Source organism: Pygocentrus nattereri, chromosome 1, assembly GCF_015220715.1.
Source record: "Pygocentrus nattereri isolate fPygNat1 chromosome 1, fPygNat1.pri, whole genome shotgun sequence".
Classification (NCBI taxonomy): domain Eukaryota; kingdom Metazoa; phylum Chordata; class Actinopteri; order Characiformes; family Serrasalmidae; genus Pygocentrus; species Pygocentrus nattereri.
Genome location: NC_051211.1, coordinates 47,685,096 through 47,712,736, shown reverse-complemented (window position 1 = coordinate 47,712,736; position 27,641 = coordinate 47,685,096). Strand labels below are relative to the sequence as shown.

General features: G+C 38.4%; 1 protein-coding gene across 2 annotated transcripts in view; it reads left to right on the top strand.

The window, feature by feature from the left end:
- cped1 (cadherin-like and PC-esterase domain containing 1) overlaps positions 1-27,336 on the top strand; it is an 84,888-nt gene extending 57,552 nt beyond the window's left edge. For both annotated transcript variants that reach the window (XM_017712185.2, XM_017712183.2), the window contains exons 15-21: positions 15,754-15,871; positions 16,931-17,067; positions 20,252-20,472; positions 22,341-22,442; positions 22,936-23,023; positions 23,130-23,276; positions 25,951-27,336. In XM_017712185.2, the coding sequence (XP_017567674.1) occupies positions 15,754-15,871; positions 16,931-17,067; positions 20,252-20,472; positions 22,341-22,442; positions 22,936-23,023; positions 23,130-23,276; positions 25,951-26,190 (1,053 nt within the window). In that variant the 3' untranslated portion in view covers positions 26,191-27,336. The remainder of the gene's footprint in view (positions 1-15,753; positions 15,872-16,930; positions 17,068-20,251; positions 20,473-22,340; positions 22,443-22,935; positions 23,024-23,129; positions 23,277-25,950) is intronic.
- Positions 27,337-27,641: the final 305 nt, after the last annotated feature.

The window sequence follows — 27,641 nt, the reverse complement described above, 5'->3', positions numbered from 1 at the left end:
TGTGTGTTGTTTGCAGTTCAGCCGAAGTAATCATGAAATAAAAGGAAGTTTGTGGCGCGGTTGAACCGGAGAGATGGCTGTATGAACAGTCAGTAATGCTTTACACCTGTGCATGCTTTATAGCAGCCTGCAGCACCAAAATATACTTTAGTACTGAAAGAACAAAAACTGTTACTAAAAACACAAATCATTTCTCTGTTAAAAGGGTTTTGTTAATCCAAAAAGAGTTATATAGTAAATTTCCTATACACTGCTTATTCCTATACTCACAAGACCGTGGCTGCAGTTCCTGAACAGAGGCTCAGGGAGATGAAAGTGCAGGTCTGTGGGGGCTAAAGTTGCAGTACTGCAGCTGTGCAGGTAGATATTCCTGGGCCATGCTAATGTTACTCTGCTTAATAAATAGCAAAGTATTCAATTCTGTCTCATTATTCACTGACATTGCTGGGATGTCTGTGATTTTTAAAATGCTGATAGAAAAAAAAAACTCACAGGACAAAGCACCTTTTTCAGTGTAGATAAATGTAACGCCATTTTGCCAGTTATAGTGAACTATGCTGCCTGTCACAGCATAAAACTATCGAAACAGAAGATTAAAACAAAAGTTAAGACGCTTCTCAGGTTGTCTTTATGTTAGGACAGTATTTAGGAAACTTTGTCTAGGTAAGATGCTTCTGTAATTAACTTTTCTTATCAGGTGTTAGGACAAGATTATGAAGTTATGTTGTTCTGTGATTGCTACTGTCCTAAATTCAGTCCTTACTGAAGTTGTCATAGCAACTAAACAGAAATAAGAAGTTTCTGTATAATATAGCTCCTGAAGTCAAAGTCAGTTTTGTGGCATTTGACATTGAAATGAATTATATGTAGTTATGTAATTACATTTGAATTGTATAGCAAAATGAACAGTAATTCAGAGCTTCTCGGGGCTAAATCTATTGATTTTGGAAGAAGTGCTAGACGAATAGGATACTTTTGTATTTATGTGCCTGTTTTTATGCAGCTCTTCTCTTACATTTCCAAAGGTGTGTGTATGTGTCTGTGTGCTTGAAGGCTGCCGTATGCCAGGTTTAGAACTCAAGATCAAGTCAGCCTATTCTTTGCTAATGCACATCTGGAATCAATGCAAGGAGACAGTGCTGTTGAGTTGATGGAGGAGAAGTGGAACATTTTTACTCTTTCACACATGTGAGGCCAACAAAGTGGAATACACTTCTTTCCTTCACCTGCTGTCCCACTGTTACTTTTTCATCTAGCACCTCTGCAACATGCTGAAGATTTCTGTTGTGTGTTCATGTAGTTCTGTAGGTCTGTGCTGAGAGACACTTGGTCTGCGTATGTGACGTGTGCTGAAAACAGGATATGGGCTCTGGCTTCTTGATAAGCTTTGGCAGAGGTGTCGGTGTGTATGTGTGTCTGAAAATGGAAACAGGTTTTGTCTGGCTCGTTGATGTGGTCAAACGAAATGGGCCAGTTCCGCTCCAGGAACACCCGCTCTTGGTCCTGTGGGTTTTCTGTAGTAGCAATAAATGAGTTTTAGGAGATTTGTGTCCTGCTAATCCTTACCACAGTGAAGCCAGAGCCTCATTAAGGAAATGAATTGGTGTGTGGATATGGGTGATAATACTCAATCACAAGTATTCAGTATTTATCATGAGTCTAAATGAGTAGAAAAAACAATGTCACTGTATGACAGTAATTCGTAAAATTCAATATCCTCTCAGCAGCTTGTCATTGACATTATAGTGTAATCCACAATTCATAAACCAGTCTGATTTATGGCAGGCAGTTCTGAACTCAATCTCCAGACTGTACAGTAGAGTGCAGAGTACATCTCCAGACTTCATGCTACTCATATGTGTGTGTGTCTCAAAGGACACTCTTTAAATCGTTCAGTGGTCTAGCTCTTGCCCAGTCTCCGGTTCTGAATTAATTAACACTCTTGTATCAGAACTGGTAAATGTAACTCATTGCTATTCCTGATCCTCCTCTCCATATATACAGACTCTAGTAAAACTAGCGCTTAGCCAGGAGTAAAATAACACCTGATATGTTCTGTCCCTGCTATTCATGTTTTTCCTTCATTCAATAACTGCTGTTTAGTTTTCCGCTCTTAGTGAAGCCGATAAACAACATTTGTATAATTGATACATGTTTTAAATCATTCTGAATAATTTGAAAATAATGTAATTATATTGATTGGTGGTGAAATTTGAGATTTCATAATGGACTAAATAAGTTTCTAAAGGCCACATTGAATCATTGTGAGGTTGGAGATTTATGCCTCTAATTACAGTGTTTCCCATTCCCAGCCCTGCAACACAGCTAAGTGATCTCCTGGTTCTAACTGACCGAATACAGCAGATGATTTGGCTGAAAAGAAGAAATATATGTCCCTCTCAAGCTTCTGCCAGGATTTGTAATAGACTTTGTTATTGACATCTCCTTCATGATCTAACACACTCACTGAACTTCTTTCCTGCAATATCCTCTTATCTAACACCATGCATATATCTGAAGTAATCAGTAGTCCAGCTACAGATATTTGGCTTTAAACATAATCTTATACTTTTAGTGATTTTTTTCCTTTAGAGCCTTGGTTCCTTTCAGTAATTCTTCCTCATATCTGGTAGTTTTTCTTTTGAACTTTGGTTCCTCCCAGTGTTTCTTCTTCATGCTCTTAGGGACTTTTTCCTTTTGACTCTTGGTTCCTCTCTGTTTTTCCTCATGCTCTTAGAGTTTTCTGGACACTGTCATGCTTGAGCTTGTTCTTTAGGGGTCTTACCCTCTCAGTGGTTTTGTATGACTGTGTTGTTTTTTGTAAGGACAAATAGGGCCAGATATATGCATTTGTGCAAGCTAGCAAAAAATGTGGAGCAATACATGATGGTAATGTGTCTGAAATTAACATTTATTTTACGAAACCTGTAACTAATCATGGAATTGGCACACACATAAGACCGCCTTTTAAATCTGTGTGCTTTTGAGGTGCAGGGTTAAAGAAGCAGTGAGATAGTGGAGTGGTGAATTTTGAAAAAGTGCAAATTCAGTGACATAAAGATATGTTTATTTTCTGTTCCTCAGAAAATAAAGTTTGAAACAGTAACACTGCAAGTTTTTCTGTTGACAAAGATTTTTTTTAGCATATGTTTGAGACTCATGCCTATGTCTAGCCACTATGGCAGCTGATATTGTGAAAGAAAGTCTGACAGCCACAAGCTTTCAGGTACTGCTGTGTTTTTATATTTAGTTTAAGGAAGGGGAGAAAATTCCATGCAACACTGGAGCCCATTAGTTGACCAAATGTTGGTAAATTGGTCAGTTTGGCAATCAGCTTCACTTAATAGCTCCACCCATTTGTTTTGTGATCATCCCTGGTTTTGCATGATTTGCTTTCAAAATGCACATGTATGGTAGGTGTAATGGGTAAGATGTAAGTCTGACTGGTCAAGCACCTTTTGCTTTACCAAAAAGAGACCGTTGGGCAAGACTCCTCACGATACTACCTTCGCTTACCTCTGTAAAATGATCAAATTGTAAGTCACTGTGGGTAAGAGCATCTGCCAAGTGCCATTTTTCCATGTACATGGAATGTAAAGTTTAGACTTGTATGCCAGTTTAGTATATAACATCCAGGCAGAAAGCATATTGTTTATGTCTGAATCTGGTGCACAGATCTTGTCCATAGTGTCACTGATGCTCTGGATATTTATGTAGTGTGCATTACAAGCCTTGGACTTCATATACATGCAATTTGAGACTATAAACACATGTGCCTTCGTGAAATCCAGCTAGCATGGGTCCATGCCAGTTTCTTCCCTTTAAACCTGGTGTGTCCCATCTAATACACATAGGGCCTGTGTGACTTTTCATTCCAAGAATTTAGAAGCACACATGATCAGTTGTTAAAGATTGAGATCACTTGGTTAAACTAGTGAAATCTGTATGGAATGAAAACCTGCACCCACCCTAGCACTTTGCAGATAAGATCGGAGACCCTTTTTTAAAAATGAAACACTTACTTAAGTGCTGACAGGTTCCTGTTGTGGAGCATGAGGGAGTGATTGAGCCAAATAGTTAAGTTAGTTAGGTTAAATAGTAAAATTAGTTATTTAGCTACCAGATTCTTGAGATGCTTTGCATCTAAAAAGTGCTCAACAAATAAATTCGAATTGTTAATAGGGAGTGCAGTAAACTCTACTGTGCAAGGCTATATCAGGGCCACAATTAGGAATACGCATACTTGTTCATGCATTCAACCAACTATGCTTTGAATGATGCCTGTGGCTCTGCTGAGTATCAGTAGACCAGAGCTGAAGAGCTCAAATTTCATCTGATGCCCACATTGTCTAATCCAACTTGACGGCCACAGATACACACACTGTCATGGACTTAAAGGTCTGCAGAGTGTCAAGGTCACATAACAGCACAGCAGAGGCTGGGCTGGCACAGGAAGGCCGATGTACTGCCAGAAACTTCACAGAGAGCATAAGCAGGAGTGATCCCAGTCATCCTCATCAGCACAGCTGTAGCCCAGCCAACACAAACCCCTATCCCAGCCCAAAGGCCTCTATCCACCCTTCAAATGGACTCTACAGTGCTTCATCATCAACTTAGTAGAGTCAAATCAGACTAGACATTTAATAAGTTTCTGCTCTTGGAGTGTCCACATTTTTAATAGTTTTTGAAAATCCAAAGAGGAAAATAATTTATGTCATTGTTTGGATTGCTTCTCTGCAGTCAACACATTCAGTCAAAAATGTAAGAATTGGAAAATGATACAAAACTGATTTTTTATATTCTAGTCTAGTCTACACATGCATTTTCTGAGTGTTGTGATAAATAGATGTAAACAAATCAATAAATTTGAACAGATTGTGTATCCATATAATAATTATGCCCATTTCTAGTAAATACCAAGAACTCCTGTGACCTTACTTTGAGAGGAGGAACAGAAGGTGATGCCATCAATGCTGCATCTCTTGAAGGTCCCCAGGTGGCCACAGGCTGGACATGATACAATCCTCATGCCTTCTGAAGTGTGCTGTGTCTTGGGTTTATGGCCTGTTTATGTCTGGCCATGAATTGTGGTATAGCTTGTAAAGCTTTCAGCAAAAAATGTCTCAAAACATTGCACAGTGACGAATGTTCACTTTCATGCTGCAGCTACCTCACTGAGAGAGAACTGATCCAAAAATACTGGTCAGTAAAGTGAGTGTAAGTGTGTGTGTATTAGTGCTGGGCAATACCTATAAAATCTACAGTATTTTTCAAATATGTCATGCTATCAGATGATAGGTTTATCTTAATGGAGTTAATGAAATCCATGCCCCCCAGGTACTCTATTCTGTAGTACTATGTGCTGTAATAATGTAATAATACAAATCTAAGAAAGTTGATTGCATATTTTATTTTTATTAATTTTGGATGTAATTCTTTCAATCTGAAGCACCCAGAAAATGACATATGCAGTTACTTAAGTGTAGTTATAAATCAATACTGCCATAACAAACAATTAGTATTATTGTGTGACATCAATACCTGTTTACCAGTATAGACAGAGTACAGAAAGAGAGTGATTTTTTTCTTTGTAACACAATGGGACATTCTGTCACACCAAAAGACACCATAAAAAATATATTTTTTGTGAAAATCAAACATGTTTTTAGATATACCTTCTGTTAATTCTGTTAATTAGCTTCAGGCCAAATAAATAATGAGATTGCACACTGCTAGAAGAAACGAATATAATTTAATGTAATTTGGTCAATAAGAATGACTAGAGTGTAAAACGTGTTAACAACATCAATGGTGCACTGTGGAAGATTCAGGCTGATCTATAAACAAAAATTTAGATTGAGCCCTTCAAATTTACATAGGGAGTGGATCCTCTTCCAACAGAGGCGCTACCACATCTCTTCAGTAGCCCAGAACGGACAACCCAATGATACATTTACAAATGGTGGATTATGCTTATTATTTAGCACAAGAAAAAGCAAGGGAGGATGAATCCTTACCGTCAAAGAAGAGAGAACATGAAGAAGCAAAACAAAATTGGGACAGATGATGGCAGAAAACAAAGATGGACACTGGCATGGCCTTTCCCAGAAGAAAATCACTGATGAGGGACTTATGTTTTTAGAGTGATGCATCAGTTGCCTGTTTTCTGCTGGACAGGTAATTTTGCATACCGGTCATCTGTCAACCATTGTAGGTTCTACTACTAAATAAATCCATTTACGTATGTCAATGAACAGTACATATCAGCAGTAGGGCTGTACAATATATTGTTTTTTAATGTATGCTGTGAAAATCTTCACAGTTTCAGATTAGTGTTTCTACAAGAGTTTGGATGAGTCATGATATTTGTTATGAAACTAATGTAAATTGTTTTGGTTGAAACAGTCTTGTAATTCGTCATAATCATTTAGAGTGCGAACTTGAACACCTACAATATTAGGGGTGTGGGGAAAATCGATTCTTATCGCGACGTGGATGATTCAGTTCGATTCACGAATGTACTTTTTTTTTTTAATTTCTAAATTTTCACTTTATAACGTAATGCTAACGGAACACAAAAGGGGGAACTTGGAATTGTGGAAGTGCAGTTTCCGGACAGTCTGTGACGTGCAAAAAAATTTACTGGCACCCTCTGCATTAAAAGCAAAGTTAAGTCAGGAGTCGACAGCCCAAATGTTAAGAAGAGCCATTTTGTCCTTTCAACAAAAATCAGACCACCTTGGGAGCCACAACATTTAATGTCCAAAATGTCTTAGTATGTTCTAATGTTGTATTATAGGTTGAAAAATGTATAAACAAAAACGCAGACTTACTTCGCTCTGCTTTAAGCTTTAGCTATAGCTCCTTTCCTCCCATCTCCGCCATGAAACTTTTCTTCAAAAGTAGAGCATCTTATTGTGAAAGGTCTCTGAATGTTCGACTGTTTTTACAAGGCTGAAGTCAGCTTCTTCTTCGCCAGCTTCTTATTTGATTTTTTTCGTTCCACCTTAAATTCTGCCTGAGGTGCCAGAGTGTAAATGCAGCACCATTTAAGGTGGACTGGGTAAATTCGAAAGAGAAGCTGGTTTTATCTTTGCAACTTTTTAGTGTTTGACAGTCTCAGTGTTTGCAGATTTAATGTACCTGCATTACTTTAAATCTTTCTCTTTGCCTTTTCGTTAGCTGCTAGCTAGGCAGGACTGTGTTGCTAGGTGGCCTACAGTCTGCACACCAGGGGAAAAGGGACCTGAATAAGAGCTATACTATATGCAAGTTGTGTTCCACTAAACTAAAATATTTTGGAAACGCCGAACATGAGAAACTGTATTACATGTTTCCACCCGTTTTCCATCAGGTTGTACTTGTTTGCTGCCAACCAGAAGAGCATCGAGCCAGTAATGTCAAAGCTTCCGTCCAACTCGGAGGTGAACTACGAACTCTGTCGCAACTTTTATTGTCAAGGATTTGCGTCCGTTCTCAATCGTTGAGACCAAGGGCTTTCACTCTATGTTGGACACTTTGGAGCGAAGATACAGATACATATTCATTGGTAGTGATAAAATGGAATGTTTAAGCCATTATTTAATTAAAATAAACATACACTACCAGTTCAGTAGCATGATTCATGCATATTGTAATAAAATATGACAAAATTAAACACAAAAATTAAAGATAAAATCAACCACCTATACGCTGTACCCCTATTTGATTAGCTCTTAACTCTGTCTGTGTGTTGGGGCATATTTGACTGTTCAGAGCAGCTAATGTAAGCTGACTGTGGCCTGGATGCATTTACTTTCATTCCATTAGGCCTCAAATCAGCTCAGACAGTTGCTGTCAAACAGATAGCTTTAGTCTGAAGCTGCAAAACAGCTAAAGGACAGCGCAAATCTGTGCACTCCAAATCTGACCAAGCATGCTTTGATCTGCCCTGAGAATGGACTCAACAGGCTGATGATGCAATAAGAGGTCACAGCATTTGACCCTTTTGGGTGATCGGTCAGCCTCTGTCAGCTTTCATCCTGACCTGTAAAGCGATTGCATTGGCAATCATTGTCTTAAAACCTTCCACTACAGTGTTACAGTTTTGGAATCTTCTTTACTGTAAATGCATGTTTGAGCCCAGTATGATATCACTATCTATGCTGTCAAGGCATTGCGAACTATTTTGCAGCAGGTAAATGTAAGCATAGCAGCAGTTTTGCCCTAAGTGTGTCTAAGAAGAATCTGTCTTTTCTTTCAGCCTGAGTGATTGTGTAACAATTACCTCATTGTACAGATTGTAGATATGTGTGTGCAGTAGCCCCCAAGGCTCATTCTCCTCTTTCTTCCCAGTTCATCCCTTGCTATGAATCTCACTCCTTTGCTCTGAGTGCTGTGCTTGCATCAGTGAATGCATCTGCGTATATGTGTGTGAAAGAGAGAGAGAGAAAGAAAAGAGCTTATGCATGCACACGTACATGTGCATTTGTGCATGCATTGTGTGTATGAGAGTTGATCTTGCCAGGTCCGTGCAGTTATCTTCCTACTTCCATATGGTGTATAGCTGGCAGCAATTGCTCTCTCACCTCTAATAGCGATTTAAGTGGGAGCAGCTCCGAAGAAAGCAAAAACCCTCTCCACTTGACCTTAAACAAGTAGGTGTAACACGGTGGTAGGTGGATGTTTGGCTTCCGTCTGCAACAGGTGATTGCATCCATGTGTATGCGTGTATGTACAACAAAGATTCAAACATTAGATAGTGAAAAAAATATTGGAAGGAGAGAAAGCTCCAGCTCTCATTTTCATTGTGTTGCTGTTTCTTGATGAATGGACCAACAAAAATGGTCAAAAATTTTTCCTTTTCTTTTAATGTTCTATTTAAGGTTTTCTTATGGCAGTCACAATATACATGTAACTTGTGAGCACATATGTTCAGTCTGTATCCTCTCTCCTTCATCTTCCCTCTCGTGTTTGGGTTTTGACTGATCTTTTGGGTGCGTGCCTTGCCCTGGAATTCCTCAGCCTGTTTGAGAATGAGATCACAGGCTGAAATGGTGCCATAAACCTGCGAACCTGTACATGTGTAGTTCAGATCCACCTGCACCAAACCTACAGTAAGTGTATTGAGTGGCTGTCTTTACACAGAATTGCAGACAGATTATGTTCAATTCAGCAAGCTAACAACTCAAAGCTTCTTATTGCTTTAAAGTGAAAAATCAGATGTTGCAAATGTTCTGTGTCCAAAGTTTGTGTCTTTAGTTTTGCATTAAAGCTATGAGGCTAATATAACTAACAAGCAGTAGAAACATACTGTAATTATAAACATGTTTGTAATGGTGATGCTTTCCCCATTCCTACAGAAAGAAGTCTCTATAATTTCCCCTGGTTACCTCAGGTAGCCTGTATTGAAACCCCATAACCTAGATGTTTACCCAAGCATCTAAATTACATTACAATTACATTGACATTGCAGTTACTACACATAGTTCTAGATACTACATACAATAGTATTAGGCTAGTAAAGTGGACTTAATTTAAGAAATTTCACCCAACAGGACAGAAATTGTTCTGCCTTGTAAGAGGTATGTTTAATTTAATTCTACTTCTGATTAGCTCATCACCAAACCTTTTTTAGATTACAGTAGGGGTTTTGAAGTTTGAGGTAAAGGAACTGGGCCAACAGCTCCATTTTTGCAGTTAGCTTTTTCTCTTTTGCTCCAAAGTCTTACATTAGTCTTACTGTTATTACATTGCCGTGAGGACTACTATTACTGAAAAAACTCAGAGTTTGAAAAATTATACTTTCGCTCTAGAATTATACCTGAGCAGACTTGTAAAAACTACAGAAAACTACCGACATTGCAGATTTTATAATGAATAAAAATCACAGATCCTCATCAATCACTCAAATTACAGCACTTACCCAGCTTGAGTAGGGCCTAAATCAGCTCACATTTTCAGCAAAACATGTTGTGAATTACCTCAAATAGACACACAGTAGAGATATGACATACTGTTATACATAAAAAATGACGAATGTACATTGCATAGCTAAAACAGTAGAATCACTTTTCTTTGAAATTTGTCTGTATGTTTGTCTACACTAGTCATTTAAGCAAAACCTTTCAGAAGGCCAACATAGGCATACATATGTACTGTAATAAGCCTATATAAAACATGTATGTAGGCCTACATGTATGAAATGAATGATTCTAATGTAGTAAAGTAACTCATAAACATAGAGATTACTGAAATACTGAAAATATTAGTGCATATGAATGATACACTTAAAGAGAAATAGAACTTACAGAAACATTGCCTGTAAAGTACAAAGACCTTATGTGTTACCTCTCCTTCTGTTTGCTATTTTTATCTTGTTGGAATTTTGCTTGCGATGTGCTGTAGAAGCTGCTAGCCAGTACCCAATGAAAGAGGCATTTTGGCTGAGACCAGAGTTGTCATTCAACAGGTGAAGCCCACATGTTTAAAAAAAGTTGTCCGTGTGCAAGAAACATATAAAAAATGTTAGGATGCGACTGATCTATCTTCATGGTTATTTTATTCTCTGAGTTTCTGCCGTTCTTTTTTGACAGTCCTTCTAATTCTAATCTGCCAGTCACTCCCTCTCACAGGCCCTGACATATTTTAACCATGCTTTTAATGTTTTTTTACTTTTTTTTTCTTGTTTGAATCTTTCCCTTTCCTACCTCTTTTCCTCCTTTGCCCTTTTGATCTATCCAGACCATGTTCAAAAGTGGACAGTGTTACAAAAAAAAAAAGCTGATCTACTCTCTTTCTCTCTGCTTTTCCCCTAAATAAAGAATGGCAAACTGTTGCAAATCGCTGCCAGTTTTTCTACCCTCTTTTAGAAGAACTCTATAGAGTTTGAGATTAGCTGTAAACCTAACTATTGCCTAAGATTACAGACTTGCATTTTATCTAATCCTATTTCCATAGGATTACATGGAATTCTCTTTGTGAGGCCACTTCAGTCTGTCACAACAAAGGCTGCATATGAGTGACCACAGATGGACTTAAATGGAGGCCATGCACCTGCCACAGTCAGATGGCAGTATTGGTCACCCATTCGTCACCCAGCTTAGACCTCACATTAATTAAACAACAGGCTGATCTATAAAGACAGATGTGATTAGCAGTGTTTCTGTAATGCTACTTATATGTCTTTATCTGTCTGGGCCATATCTGTTGGGAAGTTGGAAGCTAGTAGCAGACATATAATTCAACCTCAGTTAGCATAACTGAATTCAGAGCCTCGCAAATAGCCAGGAGCACCACTTTTCTCAGTTTAGCTGATGAAATCAGTCAAATATCACAGCATGAGCCAAGAGAGACTGGTATGTATTTGGTCAGGCTTTATTTTTTATTTTCAAGTCCAGTAAAGTGAACATTTGTTGTGTTGAAAAATACCAAGACTTTCAGAAAATGTGTTGGGTGTTTTTATGTGTTTTTTTAATATGAATAAAAATAAAAAAAATGCTAGCTGTCTTTTGCAGTCATTCTGGCATTTCACCATTTGTCATGCATTTTTCTCTCTGTTTCTTTTACTCTACCCCTGGCACTCTTGTGTAGAGGGCCACCCTCTGCTTATATCCTGTACAGGAAAACTCACTTGATCTGGAAGCATTTTCTTTGTCTACATCAAGACTGGTAGTTTATAATCTCATGTGTGTTCACTACCCAAAAGTTTGAATTCACATAATTTTTGTTAGTTTATAGACAATAATGTTATGTTTTTATTTTACAGATAATACCTGTGCAATAACTTATATACTATGGAAGTAAATTATATAACTCACATACCAAAAGATTGTGAAATTATTTATTTACAGTCTATCAAGTTGTCTCCACTTATGTATACGAAACCCAGTCGCCAGCATGCAAGGCCATGGCGTTACTCCTTACCCTGTTTAATAACTGTTCAGAATTAGTCATAACTCTATTTAGGAGCTCTCTTGAGTCTTGTATGAATCCCTGTCTTTTACAGTAATGAAAATTACACTAACCACATAATGGAATGTGAAACATTATGAACGGTTTATTGGAGTGTAGTTACTGAGCTGAACCACAGACAGTTAGTACTACATTTGAGAGTATGCTTAAGAGTGATGAATTTCGATGAACTCAAGATGACACACAAGCTCTATCACTGGGATAAAGCTTGAAACAGATGTTGAAGAATAGTGGAGGAAATATAAAATATACTTATTATACACACCAACCAAAAGGGCCCTTGTGCAGTGTTGGGGCAACATGGCTGGGGACTTCCTATGCTCTGTCTGCACTCTGACTGCACCCTGACATTCTTAACTGCTGCTAGGAGTAAGTTTACAGTTTGCATCATTGAATAATACAGGGTGAGCCAAAAAAGTCTTAGGACACCGTTTTATTGTACTTTATTTTTTATGCTGTCACAAGCCTCCACGATACAGTGCTGAAGGTGATGTTTGTTGCGGATTTTCTCAGCATACACAATTTGTTTGAGATGACCCCAGAGATGAAAGTCGATGATAAAATAATAAATAAAATAAAACGGTGTCCTGTGACTTTTGACTCACTCTGTAAGTATGCAGTGGTCTTTGCTGTGAAAGACTATTTGTCTCCTCTGTCATTTACCTCTTGTCTTATTTCAAGTTTTATACTTTATATTAAGTAAGTATAATTTATACTTAGTGTTTACATAGCTTATTATGTAGGTTACAGTGGAATTTATTATCAGTGTTTATTATAGATATAGACCTTTAAACTGTTGTCACTTGACATACTTGTCTGCTGCTGATTAGCAAAAGTTGCACAGGATAGGCGCATTACCATGATTTATATGCGTAACTACAACCAACTGTTGAACAGTACTGTATGTTTTCATCTCTTTCATTCAGTGAAGTGTGCTTTTGTCCCCCTACACCAGCTCTTTAGAACACAATCTTAAGAGCCAGACTTTTCTTGTAAGAGCTCTGAGCTTTTTCTGGAAGGTTGGTCTTGGGAGGATAAAGGCTGGCTGGAGAGGCCGTTGAGGAGCGTGGAGGGCTTTGTTGGGGCCCGTCCCAGAGCAGGTGCCTTGGAGGCCGCAGAAAGCATGATCTAATGGAGGATGCAGGGGAGTAATCCGGACAGCTCTATCTGCGCGCTTTAGCCCAGCACTTTGATCACAGGAGATTAAGCCGCTGTTTCTTTTGGACTGTGACCACTGTAACTGACTTGAGTGGCTCCTTCAGCGCTGAAACATTCACACACTTTAGATATGGCAGTGCATAGGAGATGGAAGATCAAGAAGCAGAAGAGTTGCATGAGGCACATGGATTGTGCAGAATAATGTCACTTCAGCTTTCTCTCATATCAAAGATTGTGTAATACATAATAATGATTTGATAACTGTGGTATGGCAGTGATCAGGACCTTGGTCCTGGAATCCCTGTTCTGCACATTTACATCATTTATGTGTCCCTGCTGTAGTACAGCTGATTCATTTAATCAGATCAATAACAAGCTTTTGTGGTGTTGAAGTGGGTGTGTTTATGAAAGCATTAACATTTTTCTTGAGTAGGGTTACTTCGGACCAGACGTAGGAGCCACTGGTATATGCCAGCTTTATTTCTCTGAATTAGATAAATGTTAAAGGCCGTTCACAATAACATTTTTGAATATATCGCTGCTGTCTGAATAAAACCTCATATCTCTGCGTTTGATGTTTTTCAGTTTTTGACAAAATTTTAAAATACCCATTTCCTTTGTAATGTATGCAAATTTAATGATGAATGAACCAAAATAAGTTCTCCAAAATTACTTGGATAAAAAGTCTGGTTCCATTGACTTACATTAAAAAGAAAGAATGTTTTTTCCTTCTGTAAAGTTACCATTTTGAAGATACAAAGTTTTGTTCCGACGGCATCAGTGTAAGTATGTATATAGAGTATATATTTTTGTGTAAGACTTTCTTTCTTTCTTTCTTTCTTTCTTTCTCAAAATATATTCTGTTTATACACTGTAGAACATACTGACAATACAGTTGTATGTGAAAGTTTTGGCTTGAGAAAATAAGTTAACACATCCTCTATAGAGAACACACTTCCTCACATTGTTTTGCACACTGTTTCTTTGCTGAATTTAATATATTGAGGGAAAATAAAACATAAATGTGGCCTGTGCAAAAGCTGTGGCACATTTAATGTTTTATGTTTTATTCTTTCCAAAAATGTTAGATTTAGTAATTCGATAGAAATTGTGCATTAGAAATTGCAGGAAATGCCACATTTAAGTTTGTTCCCTGGATGTTTTAACTTGTTTCTGATTTAAAATCAACAGAGCATGCCATTTGACCAGGGGCATTCAAATTTTTGCATTCAACTGTAGATTGCAGTTTGTTCCATTTTCATGCCTACATTGTTTTATGTAGAATCATTTTGAATATAATTATGTATAGCACCGTAAGGGTTATTCTGTTGTCACAATGGCAAGCATGTAACAATGGAACTCTTTTTGTTGTTATATAGCACCATTTTCAAAAAGATTTTATATAGAAACATATGCATCACATTCTCCATCAATCTCAAAAACCATTTCACCATGCAAAGAACTATTTAAACATGAAATGGTTCTATATAAAACTGTTTAAAAAAGTTTTAAACAGAATCATTGCCTTTACTAAAGGACCCATTGAACAACCATATTGTTAAGTGTGAAAGCTTCCACACACTTGGTACACTCTCACACCTGTCATCAGTCCTGGCACAAGAATATTACCTCAGACAGCACTTTCCATCCATTAAATTCCTGTACATGCCACAAATTAATTGAATGCAACTAAATATGCTTTATTGTCCATGGTCTGAAATTTGTATCATAAAGCTGTCATTTGTATGGAGGAAAGCAGAGAAAAGAAAACCGGTCCCCCTTCTAAATGTGCCATAATTACAGACGTTTTTCTTTGGCGCAAGGCTGTGAGGTTTCAGAGCGATGCGTGGCAGGAGAAAAGTAGCAGGCGGTTTTCTGGGCTGATTTATGCGGCCCCCGCCGAATCAAATAGTCCGCCCGTGTTTGCGCGGATGCACCGTCCACAGGTACGAACAAGAAAATCCCTGTTAAGTTGTCTTGTGGCACTTTGTCGACAGCAGCAGCAGGCCGGTGGGGAATGTGAAGTGTCCACGCGAAGCCCCTGTGTAAAGTGTAGAGTGGGGAAAGGGGTGATGGAAGAGGTGGGTAGGAGCAGGGCCTCACTCTCTCTGAAGTGGAGCCAGACCTGGTGGCTCCTGCCAGAGCCTGCGGAGGGCAGTCCGGCCCCCTTGCCGCCGTTAGGTTGGTTTGATCCCTGACCTCTGCCTGTTAGAGAGTCTGCAGTGGGATGGGCGGCTCTTTGATTTGGCCCAAAAGGGAAACGAGGTACCCGCCACCACATGAAAGAGTAGGCAGAATATGGAAGAATATGCATGGAAAAATCAACTCATTCGCTTTCATTCAGAATCCAGAGTTATATGCCTTTGGTGCTTAATCCTTATAAGTCAAAGGTATCACAGTATAGCACAAGCAAAAGCAGGTCTTAATTGTATATTAATTATTTTTCAATCATAGCTTCTTGAAAAAACGTGAGGAATTACACTTAAAATATGGATTCTCAGTTTTCAGTCAATGTCATCTTTATGTTTGTAATCAAAAGAGGACATATCAGCCATTCTCTGTTTAGCTTTCATCTCCTTTGGAGGCATTCATTTGCTTTCTTTCTGTCTCACAATATCTTTTTTCTCTTTTGTGTGTATGCAGGACTGTGGCTTGATGGTCAGACCTGACCTGCCCTGCGGCCTAGAACCCATTGCTGGACTAAAGTCTTCAGGCAAACCTCTGGCAACAGCACAACCTTGCTCTTCAGGGGATGAGACCGGTGAGCTGATGCTCGTCTCCCTTCTCTTTAACAGACTAATATCAACACCTCCAACTCCCCTCAGTAATACGCAGTTGATATACCGCACTCTCTCTTAGCTATGCTGATGTTCATAACTCACTTAAGGACAAAACAGGTGCTGTAGATTCTTTCATGATGATATTATCTATTTTCTGCTTTTAGTAAATGATGTATGGTTTCGAACTATAGACGCCTTTTAAAACTAATATATTCTATTCATTTTTCAGTGTGTACCCAGACATTTTGCTCTGCATTGCACACTCTGGAAATGCCGCCTGTTCTCACCTAACATCCTTTAAGGGTTGTTTAGTGGCCTACTTAGGCCAAGCATCTGATTTTGTTTAAAAACAAATTCTCACCTGGTGAAACCCAACTGGAGACTGGTTTCACTGGCAATATGTTCTTAAACCTTTTACTTAAAGTCTTATGCAGTAGCATTACATTTAATTAGATTATATTGTCAGTATTACTACAATGTCAGTGTAACATCAATACATTTCTAACACAATTATCAATACACTGTTTAGTGTATTTCCTATTCTCTCTCTCTCTCTCTCTCTCTCTCTCTCTCTCTCTCTCTCTCTTTCTTCTCTGGTTTGTGCGTGTTATACTTCTGCTAGCTTTTTTCCACAGGCAATGATTAATGTAGCTCTTTAAGCTTTAAGTTCAACCAGAGTACGTTCTACCACTATATTCATACTTCGTGCACAGTTCTAAGTGATAGTGGGTAATAATTTTTCCTAATTGGCTTACAGCTGCCTCAAAGCTTATTATAACATTGTTCACATACCAAAACCCAAGTGTTTTTTTGTGGATGGTTAATTTACACTGGGTTAAAGAGTTAATGGTCAGTCTTTTGACCTCATCTTTGCCAGCAGTGCTATATCAGAGATAGCAGCAATAGGGTTTAGGAACGCTGGACGCAGATAAAATTTAGAGAGGATCTACAGTTCAGATGTCAGAACACTGAATGCAGTGCACTTGCATCAACTGAGAAGGTTTAGTGAACTCACTATGATACTGAATGTCTGTTTACAGGGCGCTGGGTGGTGCCATGCTTAAGCTGTTCGGACAACAGGACATGTGATTGGAGGGAAATTGCTTGGCAGCCAGACAGCTGTTATCACCCTGTGTTGGAGCAGCCTCTGTTGCAGACATGTATGATGAACAAGAAGGTGAGACAGTTAATTGTCAATAAATGTCAGTTGTTCATTGAACAGGCTGGCACACATTTACGATAAGCCATTAGGATCTCAGCCTAAATCACCATTTTTGCATCTTTGACAAGTATAATATGAGACAAAAGGATTTTTCTTTACTTTTCTTTACTTTTAGAATAGTACTGAAAATGGCAAAACTGTGAATTAATACATTAGAATTAGCCTGGAATTACAGTACTACAGTCAGTAATACTGGCCTTCAAACCAAAAAGGGGTGTTTAGATCCACCCTTTCCACACCCTACAACAGCTAATTGACTGAAACCTCTTAATGAGGACAGGCATTCTGCACATAGTAATTTGGATGATAATGATTGTAGCACAGTATTTCTCAATGCTAAATTTCACAAAATTAAACTTCTACAAGAAACTTACTTGATGACTTGCTGTAAAGTATCATTTTTATATTAGAAATAAACAAGAAATAGACATCATGATTCCTATTTAGATTTGCCTTTGAAACAAATTTAAAACATTTAAACGAGTCTTTAGAAAATAATGTCTTAAGGATTATGAAAAAAACATGCCTTAGCTGTGTTCAAACTTAAGACTGCTACTGAGTTCCAAGTCTCTCCTGTGGAGTTGTACTATTAGGAGCATTAACTGCAAACCAGGCCAAATGATTGGAACTTTCCCACTTGATGTGAAATTAGCTTGTTAGAGTGAAGCTGTACCATTACAGTCAGACAGCAGATGATAAAGCAGTGTGATTCAGAACCTCTGTCTATACCAGACTGTAGCTACCATAGTAATGTTGTACATATGCTGCATATGTTCAAGGGAGAGGAGAGTAGAGTGAAGACAAGACAGGGACACAGAAGAAGTGGGTCAGTACAAAGAGGAAGAGTAAGAATTGAGTGTACTGAGTGAAGTTATCTCTCTCTTTTGTCATTCTGTGCTACTTGCTTGTAGTTTACTTGCTGATGTTGAGCAAGTTCATTTTTTCCACAGATTAGCTGCAAAGGCGAATAGCAGAAAACCTCACTGTGCTTTTGTCTTTTGTAAGAGGCCTCATAAATTATCACATTAAATAGCCTGGTGCTCTGTATCCACATTACAGACATTTTTTAATGTATTTTAGAGTGTTTTAAAGCAGTTTATGGAAAAGAAATCTCAGTTTTTAATATTTGCGCACAGACTATAAAACTAATGTAGCTAACAAAAAAGCAAGCTTTTACCTGTCTGCTCTTGCTAGCCAGACCTCTGGGTTTTGTTGCTTACTGTGGCCTAGAATTGTCTTCTTTAATAGGAAAGGTCATTCGATGTAAAATTACTAACCATGGACAACAGTTTTAGCATAACATGTACCCAAAACAAACCCACAGGCAGAGGTGAAAATAACCAATTACTTTTACTCTACTCATTACAGTGCTTGATGAGTCTGAATAAAATTAAACCATACATTTTTTAGTTTTACTTGAATAATAAAGTACCTTTGTAATAAAATTATTACATTTGTAATAAAAGTATGTCACTTTAATTTTTACTGTTTAATTTTTACAGAGAGTATAAATATATGTGAATCCCATTTTAAAGCTGTTTTCTATGTTTAAGTGCTTGTTAGCTAGCTACTTTAGTTTATGTAAGCTAATAGTCAACAGTAGGACTGTTGATGAAATTTATCATTTTAAATCAGTAATCTACTCATCATTTTGACTCTTATCAAATAATAACTTAATGAAACAACAGCAAACTATGCCATACTTTTCAGATATTCTAAACTACTTTGTTATAAAACTAGGAAGCCTTAAATAACCATCTAATCATGAAAGGCATATAGTTTAATCCAAATCTTGTGTTTTACACAGTGCATAGAAAACATGCAATGTGTACATGCATATATATACTAATGGAGCATGCTGTGGTCAGCCTCAGAACAGTGTTTTTTCTAATATCATATTTTGCTTTTTGTTTGTACAGTTTATTTCCAAAGACAGCAAAGCCAACACAGAAAAAAATATTTGATTGTTAATATACAAAAAAAGGTTCAAATAATTACTCAAGTAGTTTTTCAGTAGTTTATTTAACCTTACTTAAGCAATGTCGTGCCCTGCAATGGACTGCCAACCTAGCCTTGGTATGTGAAGATTTAGGCACGTAGTTTGCTTGATGCTAATCTGTGCTCATAAGCGTCCATTATAGCTTCAGAATTGTAGCTTCAGTACAAAAAATAAAGAAGACTTCAGACACCCAAAAAAGGGAAAAACTGAATTTCACTGAACTGCCCCAGTTCCGAGCTACTTTGGGTGATGACCACAAAGGCAGCTTGGTGACTGTTGCCTATTGGTGCCAGTTAAGCCATATCTAAAGACTAGTTTATCTGTGATGTTAAACTTAGATGCTTGCATTTAAGTTTGTATCTTTCTGCAACCACATTGTTACCATGGATCATGGCACATACTCGTGATTTTTGGCTGGCATTCCTTGTGCCAACTTATCCTGCCTCAGCACACATACACATGACCTCGTGATGTAGTCTGGTATTCTTACACACACACACACCAGACCTCGTTTCCAGCTTATCAAATTCTTGTGAACTGCCGCTAAGAAGCTGTGATCTCCGCTGGCTCACAGCAGCCCTTACAATGCCATGCTTGTTTATTCCATCAGTTTTTTTTTTCTCTTTCAATCATCTTTCATTTCCTTCATCCGTGGCAGCACACTGAGAAAGAGAGGCTGGAGGAGAAGGTTGTGAGGCATCAGACGTGTGTGTTTGAGTTTCTGAGTTTGATCTGTACTGTTTGTCTCCGATGTCATGGTGACATAGCATGTGTGTACAGTCTGGCACACGCTGAGGCTGCTGAGATGACTTATGCTCGGAGTGCAAATGCGTTCTTGTCCATCTCCCCATCACCATGCATGCCTCTCTGTCTCTCCAGCAAATTTCCAGAAGATATGTTAAGCTTTTCAGATTTTTTGGACCCAATGTGATGTACAGCACCATTTTAATCATTTTGACTGTTTTATGATGGATCAGTCCCTCTGTATCTCAGTCATTCTACAATGAAGTTTATATAGAAGTATGCAATAAGTGTGACATCTAAGAGAATACAGATACAACATAGCACTAACAGAAATCCAAAGGTGCATCGATTTATATATTTTTAAAAGGGGATTCTTTGACTCCTGTTGTCCCTTAGGTCCTGTTCATCGGTGACTCTACTAACCGGGGGATGATGTACTATCTGATGGAGCGAGTGAACACTACGTTGGAGGACTGGGACAAGGCCCATGACACCATCGTCTACCGCAACCTGAACCAGGGCAGAACACTCATCAGCTACTCCTACTACCCACAATTCTGGCTACACAAGAGTCAGAGACCCACCTTCCAGAGAGCCCTGCAACAGCTCTTAGAGAGGTCAGTCTTTTTGTGTGTGTGTGTGTGTGTGTGTAGTGTGATCCAAAAGTTTAAATATTAGTTATATTTTGTTGTTGTTACTGTTTCTTTCAGTACTTTACCTGGCTTGAGATTTGATGACTACATTTCAAATAGGAGGCATATGTAGTTCTTAGTTTTATTAGACCTTGGCCATTAATGTCATACAGCTATTACAGATAAATTCCTGGAAATGTTATGAAATGTTATGAAGCTGTTCTGGCATAAGTAAGATTACTGAAATCATGTTATTCATGAATTTGCAAAATATTATTGAAACAATGATTTCAAACTTTTGAATGTTATTGTATGTTCACATATCTTCCATTACATAATCTAGTGCCCAGTATTTATGGGCACTTTCAAAGTGTTGTTCTTTAAAGATACAAAAGATTCTTTAAAGTACAAATCTAAAGAACGTTTACAAAACCTCCACATTATGTTAAAGTTCTGTACCAGTCAGCTATGGCAATCTATGTGCATTTTACTTCAATTAGTTATATCAGAGCTGAGCAACACTCAGCAAGTAGTGTTATTATGCCTGCATGAGAAATTACCATGTATCTTGGGTGGGTTTGTTTGCATGTGTATACAATGCGAGGGAAAGGCAGTGTTTGTCTCCATGTGTTTGTGGGAAGGCTGATAGCCTGCAAGCTGTGAATGTTGGTTTGGCGACTGGCTGAAGTGGCAGAAACTTTGTTCGCAGGCTCTGAGGCTGTATGCGTGTCTTTGTGATGTGGGCTGTGTAAGTGGCTAGGCACTGCTTTTGTGTGTGTGTGTGAAGCATCAGTAGGCTTGAGTGATGCTGCTGGCTCAGTGCCTGCCTGATCTCACCCAGCTACTGATGTGGGCATCAAGGGGAGAAAGATATGTAACACAGATGCTGATTATGTGGAACCGGTTTATTTTTTTCTGTTAAGATGTTGAAGTGCAGTTAACAACATGAATAACAAAACAATTAAGACTTGTTTAGTCAGCAGGGAAAGAATAATAACTAGTAATACCTTATACATATAAGCAATACCTTATACATTGTCCTAAGAAAACGTGGTAACTTAACAGGAGAAGAAAAAAAACATACATAACTTTAATGGAAGTTAATGTACTAATGTTCAAAGTGATTTTCACCATTTCTGTTGGTCTGTCATGAAATGTCACTATGTAAAAGACAGTGGGCATTATGATAGTGCTGTTATGCTCTCACTTTTGCAGTCCTCCACCTATTATGTACTTGCTGTATTTCCAGGTTTTTGATATAATGATATATCTTCAAGATTCAACATAGGCTGTTGCTCACTGCTCCTGCCACAACACATTTTGGCCTACAGCCCAAGTTGTCACTTGCTTTGGAGATTTTATTTTTATAACCATTTTTAACCATTTAAGAAACCCCCAATCTACTCATAAATATCGAGCATTAATAACCAAGCAACTACTCTTCATTCTAGTGCATGAAATCCAGAGCCTGTTTGGTTGAAAACTGAACAAATTGCATCAAAGCTAAAAGATAAAACATAGCTTTAGTACCAGTGGCAGTGTTAGCAGTACAAAAGACTAGGATAACAATAATGACTATCAAAACACATTAGAAAAGAGAAGAGTCAAGTGGAAGAAATAATTAATGTAGCTAAAGTTTGGCCACAAGATTCATCATTCTACCCCTGTATATAACTGTATATAGGCCCACATAATTAGGTATGTGTGTGTTTCTGTGTATGTGTGTGTTTTTACTTTTGAAAATTCCTTACTTTTTTGTATTATGGCTCATTAGCATCACTGGTTTGATGATTACTGCTGACATGTGGATGTGATCTTTGACCTGCGGTGCTGTGGCTTCTGACCCATGGCAGGTCGCGACCTCTGGAAAACTCCCCTCAGACAGTGCTGGTTGTTGGAGGGGTCCAGTGGCTTAGCCTGGACCATCTGAAGACTTTACAGAAGGTCCTGGAGAGGTAACATGTGCCCACACACACACACACACACACTACTCCCAGTTTCTGTTCTTTAAAAAAAAAAGAGCCTTGAAAACTGTAAAGTACTGCACTAACAGATGTATTAGAATGTCATGAAAAGCAAAAGTTCCCATTTGGAAAACTAAAAAACAGAGAAAAACTGATATGAAATGATCCATGCGTACAAGATTGTTTTTAGCTGTAATTGGAGACGTTTTGTGGAAATGTGCCGGAATTAAGTAGAATAATTAATTCAGATTGTGCCAAAGCTTGCTGACAATTAAAATTCTCAAGCTCAAGCACAAATTAACAGAAAAAATCCAAATAGGTCTCGCACAGCATTTCTTAACGTAGCTATCTATGTTGTTATGAAGTTTTACTGGGTTTTGTCTTGTCCAGCTTCACCACCACCTGCTGAGTGAAAGGTTTATGACAAGTATATGACTTTTCCTTTCCGTCATGAAATGTAACCATGTTTTCTGTTATTACTTAGAGAGAAGCTACAGAATATTATGGTGGTGGTAAAGTCTTTAGGAATGGGCTTCCATCTTCCAGTGGATGGCATTCGCTCTCTCTCTCTGGTGAGTATTATACTATAGCCTGGGTTTCAGATGTTCAGTAATTTCAGGTTAAATGTATTTAATTCTTACAAACCTACAGTACATCACATTCTCTTCCCACCCTTAGTCTGGAGTGCAGGAGCTGTATGACATAAACAAGAAGATTCTGGAAAGTGCCAGGCGCCTTGGATATGAAGTGATCGACACTTTCAGCATCACCATGGGCCGCTATAAAGAGTTCCTGCAGGGGCGCTGTGCCTGCCATTTTCATGAGGTAAACCCAATGGCACATTGACGTTAAAAAACTGGCAGAAATTTAGAGCAGAAGTTTAGGCATTTGAAGGTTACATAAATCTTGAAAATGTAATGTTTTAGAGATCCATAAATGGTGAGAACAGCTTTCTCATGCACATTAAATAATATCCATATACCAGACATGCCAAGCGGGTCATATTGTCATATAAACAAACTAAACTGCTATTCTGTGTAATTGACTTATATAACTTATTATGAGGTTTGACTTCAGAGTAATAATACCACCCTGTATTACTGCTCTGCTGTTATGTTGCTGGGGTTATTATATTAATCTCTTCCAGTGGTGTGCGAAACATAAGGAGCCAAAATACACAGCGGCAGCAGAGAAGCTTGGCCTCTGTGCTAATGCTGTGAATTTGTTTCTGTAATTATAGAATTATGGGCTGCATTTACCACCCAGTCGACACACTTGCTGACTCACCATCTTTGAGCTTAAACCCAACTTTCCTGGAATATGAGGCCAGGCTTCATTCCAGTCCCCTTTGTTTTGCCTATATGTGTGTATGGGAGTAAGAATGACGCTGTTCCTCCAAGCACTCAGTCCAAACTCTTCAGTTCATACACAGGGATTCCTTAGAAACACAACCTGCCCTTCCAGCCTAGTAAATCTCATTTTAAAGAGCAGCCGTGCTGTTTTTTTATTCGCCTATAAATTGGTCATCAGATCAGTTAATGAGTAATTAGCAATTAGGAGGCTGTTTATTAGCTAGTAAAGAGCAGGTTGGGTGCAGATGAGGGAGGTGCAGCATGTGTGAAGTGGTTGCATTTTGCTTCCATATGGATCAGTAAAACGGCGCACAGGTCCACTTAAACTGAAGAACACAACACTCTAACCCAGCACAGTTAGACCACATCTAACCCATCTGAACTACCACATAGTTTATACAGAGACTTAAAAGGAACTGATAGGTCTCCTATTCTGTATATGCCTGAAAACTCCTCTTTATACATTTCAATTAATTGTTTCTCACTTGTGGCTCACTGAAACAAGCAGAGAATGAAGTTTTAATCTATATTATGTTTGTAAGTAAAAGAGCTATGGTAAAATATTTTTCATTTGTTAAAAGTTGTTCCGCATAGTCACTTATTTGCTGAAAGGAAATACATCCTTTAGATTTTTTCCATGTTTTTCATATTTTGACATTGAAACAAATACCAAAATGTGTCCAGACTCAAGTTACTTAATTACGAAAACATAATCATGTACTGTGAATAAAATGTATAGCAAAACGACCCTGATAATTCTAGACGTTTAAACGAAGCTATTTCTGCATGAAGAACAGGCACTTTCAGACTGCCCTTGGATTTTAAATTCACAGCACCGCCAGATAAAGAGAAACTTTTCTTTCTGGGTAGGCAAGGTTGTAAATGCGAGCATTTATCCCCTGTCATCAAGCAGATGCTACAGGGAGTACATGTTGTCACTCCTGCATTTCATGACTCTTATGTGGTACTGGTAAACACTTATTTACAATTACTTTTATTGCTTTACTCTCACACGAGAGATTTCTCGACAGTGTTTGCAAATATGACCATTCCAAATCAATGAGTTTGTGTGTCCTCCATTTCAGGAGCATAGTCCTGCCCGTAGGTAGCTAGTTAGCCATAGGTTACGGATATAATGTTAGCACTGTGCGTTTAAATAAAGGACACTATATGCCCATGATCTGCTCATCATAAGATGAAAGCCTAAGGTCTCAAAAATTAGCTTAGATGTCCAAAATGACCATTAGACAGCTTGTTCTCCACTTTGCACTTTTTACTTACAACTCAGCGAAGAGTGAAGTAATCTATTTTCCTGTGGAGGGGCTCAAACATGTAGTACTGAACCACATCAATAGGTGATGTTGCTTACCACTGACACTGGAGCTGGGGTGTTTTACGTTGTCTGGGAGATGCCACTGTCAGCCATTATTTAATTTGACACACCCATAGCAGTTTGGTATTTTTGGAGCCTTTATCTAATTATTTTCATTTATCTAAATTCCTTGAATACAACACTGGTAATTATTTTTCTGCAGCATATACTTACTAACAAAACAATAATATAAACATCTGAAACCATGTAGACATGGACTTGGGATCATTATGTACTAGTTGAATCCATCAACCACTTTCTGCAGGCCCCTTAGTGGCTTCCGGTAAAAGGGAAATCAGTTTGAATATTTTTAATGAATATGATCAAGTAAAACATTTGCCCCCTGTAACTCTGTCATCAGATTAACTAGGACACTGTTGTCTCTCAATGTGTGCAATGTTGTGACTCTGTGTTGATCTACTAGTGAGCAGTGAGGGGTGAAAGAGGAGGTTAGGAACCCCCGCTGGGAAAATAGTTCTTAGCTCTCCACAAGGACAGCCGTGCTGAGATAAAAACTGACAGCAAAACTGCAACTTTCTTGATACCAAAACATTGTGTGCAACTGGCACAATAAAAATGACCATTTAAACAAAATAGAACACTTTTAGAAATCTACACTTACAAAGATGAAAATTCTGTTTGTTTTTTTAATCACACTCTTCATTGAAATATATTCCATTGGTGATACTGAAGAAAAAATGCACAGGGAACAGGGGAATTAGTAATGTGAAAAGGGGTTAACCCTCATACAATATTTTCGATGTGTCCTTTACAGGTTCATAGACTATTGATTCCCACAGTTCCGGTCCACCGAAGACTGCAGATAGTGAGGCCTGCTGGAGAGAGTGTGAGTGACACTAGCACACAGCTGGCATCTGCACAGCAGCAAGAGTTGTGGTCTCAACCCTCCTCATCCTACCATGTGAAGGGAGCAGTGAACCAAGTGTATTCTGAGATTCTGCTCAGCAGACTGTGTGTGCCTTATGTCCACAATGGGACCAAAAGCCAGCACTGAGGGTACTGCCTGTGTCCATCCAGTGAGAAAGTGTATATTTAGCATATGTATAATTGCATGAAATTCAGTCTCTGCAGTTTAGTCGTAATGCTAAGGGCTGTGTGTATATGTGTGTGCGTGCGTATGTGTGTGTGTGTGTGTGCATGTGTGCATATTGAGGGGTCCAAAATGACTTAAGCAGCTGTGGCTTAAGGACAGCCAGTGGCTGGAGTGTGTTGCTGATCAAAACTGTGAGACGACTGCCCAGTCCACTCAAACAGCCACGCTCGAACCTTTCTGCAGCATTCCCACTGCACTGCCACTGCTGTGTCACAATACGCGGTGTTCCCAAGATGTTTTTGGAGACGTTTCATGGTTGTCACGGAGTGCCTTTGATGTCATCACATTGTCACTTTTATGGAAGCTCGGGTGACTTTTTGAAGTTGAGCTTTTAAACCCCCAGCCTTCACCAACCTCCTTTACAAGTGCTGAGGAAATTTTATGCCAAAGGTCTTATGAAGGTTATGCTGTTTTTATACAATCTTAAGTATGCCTCACATCTCTATACCCCATATATTTTTCTACAGATATGATTTATTTCCAGGCCTTTGACGGGCGCTGTAAAATAATCAGTGTAAGATATTTTGCACAAGCTCTTAACGATAAAAGAATGTTACTGATGTTGAATTTTGATCCTATGTATTTCTTTTTTTAACCTCCTTTCCTCTGGTACGCTGGAATGCACCGCCAGTTTTGTTTTCTTAGCATTTAAGGAGACGTGGACTTCTTCAACTTTATTGATCTGAAAAAGATCTTGCAATGAGATTATGGAAAATGCAATATCCCAAAAACTATTCCTTTCCTATCCAGATACTAAGCTAAGCACGGTAAGGCCATGAATGTTCTGTGTAACTGGTGAAAGCCTGTGCTATGTCCCCCAACTCTCACTCCTGGACCCTGCAGCTCCTTGTGCCTTGGGATCACACACCTGGGGACTGAACGCAAAAGGAGTGTATAACATGTAAAAGTGTTTAATGAGCTGGACTCTGTGCCAAATGCTTTTTTTAATGTTTATTTTAGTCTGTCCAAAAGGACAAGCCTATATGAAACCTATCTGAAAAGCAAGTACAGAAAACTATATATAAAGTATATTTTCTTACTGTAAAACAGGTTCTGTGATGTCTTTGTGATCAGCTTTGCTTTTTAAATGAATTGCTAAATATCTTCTTTCTCTTTTTGATTAATGGGAATGCCCAACTTAGTTGTGCTACACTGGAAAATGGTTTATGATTCAAACGGTGGTTATACACAAATAAAATATATTACATTAACACTATTGCTTTTTATAGACTGGCTTCTGTTGGTAGTAATGGTGTTCATGTAATACGTTTTATTCATTTGCAACCACTTCATTCATTTGAATCGTAAATTCATAGAGCCGTTTGTGTCAGTGTGCTTGCGCTATTATCATA